Genomic DNA, 7,500 nt, shown 5'->3' with positions numbered 1-7,500 from the left:
CTGTAGTTTGTAGTTATATAATGTAACTGTAGTTTGCAGTTATATAATGTAACTGTAGTTTGTAGTTATATAATGTAACTGTAGTTTGTAGTTATATAATGTAACTGTAGTTTGTAGTAACGTACAAGTGCCACCAGACGGCTCGGCCGGAGGAAGTCTCTGGAGCGTGCCGTCGTCGATTACCGTAATTTATTTTTATTTATTTTTTTATTTAAGATTTATTTGGCAGGGACAGTACACATCAATCAACATTTTAAAATGCTAATTTAAAAAGCTAATTTACATCTATTATGGAGTCCTCTGTGTGAACAGCAGTCTGAGACTAGAAGCTCTTGAGCAAAAACCACATTGGCTTTTTACCCAAACGTCTGGATGTATGCAAATTAACGGCAGACAGCGGCTCGGTGCGGGGCGACGCTCGGCTAGCGCGACGCGTTTATCGGTTAAATGACCCGTTCCACCAAGTCACAGACCAGGTGATGACGGTACGTACCGCTCACGAAGAAGACACCGGGGCGAGGAGTGAGACGGGTGCGGTCTGAGTCCACTCTTCAATATTTACATCAATGAACGAGCAGCAGTGTCGGGTCGACCTGCCGCAGGTCTCAGGACTCTTCATCACTTTAACATGAAGTCGCCGCTCTATGCCGATGATCTGGTTCTACAGATCCGGCTTACGGCAGACCCCGTCCCTGCAGTCCTGTCACAGATGGAGAACTGCAGCGTGATGGGGTTAAGGGGTATCGGCCGATACCGAGTACCGATCCGATCCATTACTTTACTGAACGGTGCGGCGTACTTCCTTAGTTTGGGGTCAATGGACAAAATGATTGAGATAAAATCCTTTTTCCCTCTGCAGGCTTCTATGTGCCACAAATGCATAAAATCAAGACAGATTGCTTTTATTTCTTACATGTTACTCATGGCTTTCGGTATCAGATTTTAGTCTTGGGTAAAATCTCTGATACCGATATTCCATTTTAGCCTGGTATCGGTGTCGGTATCGGTGTCGGTGTCGGTATCGGTGTCGGTGTCGGTGTCGGTATCGGTGTCGGTGTCGGTGTCGGTGTCGGTATCGGTATCGGTATCGGTATCGGTGTCGGTGTCGGTGTCGGTATCGGTATCGGTATCGGTGTCGGTGTCGGTGTCGGTGTCGGTGTCGGTGTCGGTATTGGTGTCGGTGCATCCCTAGTTCCGGATCAGTCCGGAGCTTCAGACATAAACCAGGAGAGCTTTGTATGCAATAAAAGTAAATTTGGAAAAACAAATATACCCACAAAAATCTGGCTAAAGTGGTACAGTGGCAGGTTGTAGTAGTTCTAGTTTGTGTGTGTGTGTGTGCGGGTGTGTGTGTGTGTGTGTGTGTGTGCGGGTGTGTGTGTGTGTGTGTGGGTGTGTGTGTGTGTGTGTGTGTGGGTGTGTGTGTGTGTGTGTGTGTGTGTGTTACCTGTGTGAACAGGGACACAGGAGCTGCTTCAGCGTTCTGTTCCTGCAGATACTGCTGCCAAGACCAGGAGCGTCTCTTCAGACTGACTGCACACACACACACACACACACACACACACACACACACACTCACACACACACACACAGACACACACACACACACACACACACACACACACGTCATGTTAGTTCTGTATCTTTATTTTCTTCCACTCTAAATAAAGACTGAAGGTTTGTAAATCTGTCTGCTGCCCTTCCTGTCTAACATCTTCTTCTTCTTCTTCTTCTTCTTCTTCTTCTTCTTCTTCTTCTTCTTCTTCTTCTTCTCTCTATAGACTGACGATTCAAACTGTCCTGTGACCTGTCTGCCTGCCTGTCTGTCTGTCTGTCTGCCTGCGTGTGTGTGTGTGCGTGTGTGTGTGTGTGCGTGCGTGTGTGTGTGTGTGTGTGTGTGTGTGTGTGTGTGTGTGTGTTACCTTGTGTGCTGCTGGTCACTTTGTTCTTCATCTTGGCTCTTTGGCTCTTTCCTGTTGGTAAAACAGACATTAAGACCAGTCAGTAAACCAGTCAGTTAACCAGTCTGTCAGTCAGTCTGTAAATCAGTCAGTAAACAGTCAGCCAGTCAGTCAGCAAAGGTCAGTCGGTCAGTAAACAGTCAGTCAGTTAACAGTCAGTAAGTCAGTAAACAGTCAGTCAGTTAACAGTCAGTAAGTCAGTAAACAGTAAGTCAGTAAACAGTCAGTCAGTCAGTCAGTCAGTCAGTCAGTAAACAGTCAGTCAGTTAACAGTCAGTAAATCAGTAAACAGTAAGTCAGTAAACAGTCAGTCAGTAAACAGTCAGTAAGTCAGTCAGTCAGTCAGTCAGTAAACAGTCAGTCAGTTAACAGTCAGTCAGTAAACAGTCAGTCAGTTAACAGTCAGTCAGTAAACAGTCAGTAAGTCAGTAAACAGTCAGTCAGTAAACAGTCAGTCAGTAAACAGTCAGTCAGTTAACAGTCAGTAAATCAGTAAACAGTAAGTCAGTAAACAGTCAGTCAGTAAACAGTCAGTAAGTCAGTAAACAGTAAGTCAGTAAACAGTCAGTCAGTCAGTCAGTCAGTCAGTCAGTAAACAGTCAGTCAGTTAACAGTCAGTAAATCAGTAAACAGTAAGTCAGTAAACAGTCAGTCAGTAAACAGTCAGTAAGTCAGTAAACAGTAAGTCAGTAAACAGTCAGTAAACAGTCAGTAAGTCAGTAAACAGTAAGTCAGTAAACAGTCAGTCAGTAAACAGTCAGTAAACAGTCAGTAAGTCAGTAAACAGTAAGTCAGTAAACAGTCAGTCAGTAAACAGTCAGTAAATCAGTAAACAGTAAGTCAGTAAACAGTCAGTCAGTAAACAGTCAGTAAGTCAGTAAACAGTAAGTCAGTAAACAGTCAGTAAACAGTCAGTAAGTCAGTAAACAGTAAGTCAGTAAACAGTCAGTAAACAGTCAGTAAACAGTCAGTAAGTCAGTAAACAGTAAGTCAGTAAACAGTCAGTAAACAGTCAGTAAGTCAGTAAACAGTCAGTCAGTAAACAGTCAGTCAGTAAACAGTCAGTAAGTCAGTAAACAGTAAGTCAGTAAACAGTCAGTCAGTAAGTCAGTAAACAGTCAGTCAGTAAACAGTCAGTAAGTCAGTAAACAGTCAGTCAGTAAACAGTCAGTCAGTAAACAGTCAGTAAGTCAGTAAACAGTCAGTCAGTAAACAGTCAGCCAGTAAATAGTAAGTCAGTAAACAGTCAGTCAGTAAACAGTCAGTAAGTCAGTAAACAGTCAGTCAGTAAACAGTCAGTCAGTAAACAGTCAGTCAGTAAACAGTCAGTAAGTCAGTAAACAGTCAGTCAGTAAACAGTCAGTAAGTCAGTAAACAGTCAGTCAGTAAACAGTCAGTCAGTAAACAGTCAGTCAGCAGTGTGTGTTACCTAGCAGTAGACAGTCTTCTTCAGTAGTTTAATAGGTGAAGATCTGAAACACACACACACACACACACACACACACACACACACACACACACACACAGTCTGTTATACTGCTGTTACTGGTTAAACTGGTGTGTGATGTCACAGATGTCAGGAGCTGATGACATCACTGCTGTGATGTCATCAGACCAGGTTCATCAGGTCAACATGAAAACCTGCTGACCAATCAGAGCACAGCAAAGCCTTAACAGCCAATGAGACGCCTGCCGCCGAGTCACATGATCACAGCGCTCTGTGACATCACGAGGTCCGGTCCGGGACACGCAGGCTTTACTTTCAGAGGCCAAGATGGCGGCGATGCAGGAGGCGTGCGTTCTTCGCTCTGTCGGGTAATTCGGAGGGTTTGTGATTAAACAACCGATGAAACTTAAATATTAATATAACAATAAACTAGTGACACTTTACATGTTGAGCTGAATTCAACTTGAATGGGAAAAAGAGGCAGAAAAGTTTGGACCTCGACACCGGACGCCACGAGCTGCACGGCAACAAGCCAGCAGCCATGCAGGTCTGGATGAACCTCACAGATAAGAGTTAATAGAAGATGTTAACTGGTTGGAAGCTAACCCGGACTTCCAATCTGATGACCTCACGTTTCCACTCCAGACACTTGATAGATCCCTCGAAACCTCCAACGAAAAAGGCAAAGCGTGACGGCAGAGAAAATGCTGAAATTCTAGAAGCGATCCGTGTGCTATCTGGAAAACATGATGAGACTTTCCGGAAAATCTCCGCCATAGAAAAAACAACGGAGTCAACTTGAAAGCAGATGGAGAAGCTAATCTCGACAGTCCAGCAGCTTACTTTGGATGTTAATCAACAGAAACAATCACTGGAAGGTCTGAAAAACGAGATTCATGAATTACAAGCAGAAAATAAGACACTGAAGGCAGCTAGCGTTAGAAGATGCTCCCTGAAGACCGACGGCGTGAGGGAGGAGGACGGAGGAGACATCAGGAGCGTGAGGGAGGAGGACGGAGGAGACATCAGGAGCGTGAGGGAGGAGGACGGAGGAGACATCAGGAGCGTGAGGGAGGAGGACGGAGGAGACATCAGGAGCGTGAGGGAGGAGGACGGAGGAGACATCAGGAGCGTGAGGGAGGAGGACGGAGGAGACATCAGGAGCGTGAGGGAGGAGGACGGAGGAGACATCAGGAGCGTGAGGGAGGAGGACGGAGGAGACATCAGGAGCGTGAGGGAGGAGGACGGAGGAGACATCAGGAGCGTGAGGGAGGAGGACGGAGGAGACATCAGGAGCGTGAGGGAGGAGGACGGAGGAGACATCAGGAGCGTGAGGGAGGAGGACGGAGGAGACATCAGGAGCGTGAGGGAGGAGGACGGAGGAGACATCAGGAGCGTGAGGGAGGAGCACGGAGGAGACATCAGGAGCGTGAGGGAGGAGGACGGAGGAGACATCAGGAGCGTGAGGGAGGAGCACGGAGGAGACATCAGGAGCGTGAGGGAGGAGGACGGAGGAGACATCAGGAGCGTGAGGGAGGAGGACGGAGGAGACATCAGGAGCGTGAGGGAGGACGGAGGAGACATCAGGAGCGTGAGGGAGGAGGACGGAGGAGACATCAGGAGCGTGAGGGAGGAGGACGGAGGAGACATCAGGAGCGTGAGGGAGGAGGACGGAGGAGACATCAGGAGCGTGAGGGAGGAGGACGGAGGAGACATCAGGAGCGTGAGGGAGGAGCACGGAGGAGACATCAGGAGCGTGAGGGAGGAGGACGGAGGAGACATCAGGAGCGTGAGGGAGGAGGACGGAGGAGACATCAGGAGCGTGAGGGAGGAGGACGGAGGAGACATCAGGAGCGTGACGGAGGAGGACGAAGGAGACATCAGGAGCGTGAGGGAGGAGGACGGAGGAGACATCAGGAGCGTGAGGGAGGAGGACGGAGGAGACATCAGGAGCGTGAGGGAGGAGCACGGAGGAGACATCAGGAGCGTGAGGGAGGAGGACGGAGGAGACATCAGGAGCGTGAGGGAGGAGGACGGAGGAGACATCAGGAGCGTGAGGGAGGAGGACGGAGGAGACATCAGGAGCGTGAGGGAGGAGGACGGAGGAGACATCAGGAGCGTGAGGGAGGAGGACGGAGGAGACATCAGGAGCGTGAGGGAGGAGGACGGAGGAGACATCAGGAGCGTGAGGGAGGAGGACGGAGGAGACATCAGGAGCAGGATCACCGATCCCAGTCTGGAGGAGGGGGTCGACATCGCCCGTCGCATCGGGCGACGACAAGACGGCTCAACTGGGTCAACTGTCGTCCTGTTTGCAATGCGACGTCATCGTGATTCTGTCTGGAAGTTTCCTCTCGACAACAAACTAAAGATCACAGGAGAGAAGCTTTGGGCCTTAGTGAAGAAAGCAGGGGAAGAGGGGAAGAACGCCTCTTTCCCTTTTGTCTTCATAAATGGAAAAAAGATTGACTACTCAGAGTTAAAACTCAGCTTAGCTGACAAGTGTCATGCAAGCTCATCAATGCTCATAAAAGTTAAGTTTTGTTTTTTCCTAATTATTTTAATTTTGAATCCACAATAGTTAGAGCTATAGAAGCGCTTCTCTGTTACTGAGTGTTAAGTTCAGATGGCTGTTCATCACACCTCATCCTCGTGGTATTCTTCAGCATTTCAAGGTTTTTTGGAGTTCAGTTGGTTTACAGGTAAACCTCTTTTTCTTAAGTCTTTTTTCTGTGGATTTTAGGTTTAATTCTCTTAATGTCATGTCTTTAAATGTCAGGGGTATTAGGGATAATACTAAGAGGAAAGCAGTCTTTTTGTTATGCCAGAGAACTGAGGCTGATTTCATTTTACTTCAGGAAACATTCCTGTGAATCAGATCCAAAATTCTGGAAAACACAACGAGGTAACTTAGCTCATTTTAACCATGGTGCTAATCATTCAGCTGGGGTTTTAATTTTTTTACATAAATTTAAAGGGGATGTTCTTGAAACAGTGCCTTCTAGTGATGTAGATGGATTGCACTGACTGATGCGTTTCTTCAACCCTAGTACAAAAGAATTCACTTGGTGTAATAGAAGACTAACTTTAAAATCAAGAATTGATCTATTTTTAATTTCTTCCTCTACCCTTCAGTTTGTGAAAGAAGTGAATCATTTTTATGCCCCATTATCGGACCATAAGCGAATAATTTTGAGATGAGGTTCTACCCAGGAGACCTCTGGTATGCGAGGGTACTCTCTTTTAAATGATGACTCATTCAATGACACTATTAAAAAACTAGCAGAGGAAATCTTCAATGATGGCTTAAACAATGACTATAGGAAAAAATGGGAATTCTTTAAATATAAGGTCAGATATGTTGCTATTAAAAGAAGTAAGGAGCTAAACAAAGGAAAAAGTATGCAAGAAGCTGACTTGATGCACAAACCTGACCTTCTACTGACAAAAGAAAATATTACTTTGGAAGAAGAACTCGAACTGAAGGACATCCAGCTACAGTTGGATCAAATTTATTTAGACAAAAGGAGCGTTTATTAGGTCTAGAGCCACATGGCTAGAGGAAGGGGAGAGGAGCACAAATTACTTTTTTGCTCTTGAGAAAAGAAATGTAAAAATCATTAACTGCCCTTAATATTGACGGAACTCCTTCTAAAGATCCAAAGTTAATTTTTAATTTTGTCACTGCATTTTATGGAAAATTATATGAATCCAAATTTAATGCAAAAGATTGTGCAAAAATCGTACTAATATCCCTTCAATTGATGAAGAATTTAAATCTATGTGTGACTCTGACTTGTCAGCTAATGAAATTAAAGATGCATTATCTCCAGGAGTCGATGGTCTATCTGTTGAATTTTATAAACACTTTTGGGAACTTATTCAAAATCCATGAATCTGTCTGTACAAAGAATGCATCAGTGGAAGAGAGATGAAGCAAGGCATTATATCTCTTATCCCCAAACCCCATAAAGATCCTTTATTAATAGATAATTGGCATCCTATCACTCTTTTAACAATAGATTATAAGATTTTAGCCTTAGTATATTCAAACAGATTAAAGAAACTAGATCCTATTATAGCTGAAACTCA

General features: G+C 45.4%; 1 protein-coding gene across 1 annotated transcript in view; it reads right to left on the bottom strand.

Annotated features, from left to right (window-relative positions):
- Nucleotides 1–7,500, bottom strand: part of LOC139927503 (lethal(3)malignant brain tumor-like protein 4) — a 34,875-nt gene that overhangs the window by 19,251 nt on the left and 8,124 nt on the right. The window contains 3 exon segments of the mRNA XM_078282274.1: nucleotides 1,448–1,533; nucleotides 1,923–1,974; nucleotides 3,396–3,433. Coding sequence (XP_078138400.1) covers nucleotides 1,448–1,533; nucleotides 1,923–1,953 — 117 coding nt within the window. The 5' untranslated portion in view covers nucleotides 1,954–1,974; nucleotides 3,396–3,433.

This window comes from Centroberyx gerrardi, unplaced genomic scaffold, assembly GCF_048128805.1.
Source record: "Centroberyx gerrardi isolate f3 unplaced genomic scaffold, fCenGer3.hap1.cur.20231027 Scaffold_59, whole genome shotgun sequence".
Taxonomy (NCBI): domain Eukaryota; kingdom Metazoa; phylum Chordata; class Actinopteri; order Beryciformes; family Berycidae; genus Centroberyx; species Centroberyx gerrardi.
Note: the sequence above shows the minus strand (reverse complement) of the source record. Positions and strands in the feature narration are given on the sequence as shown.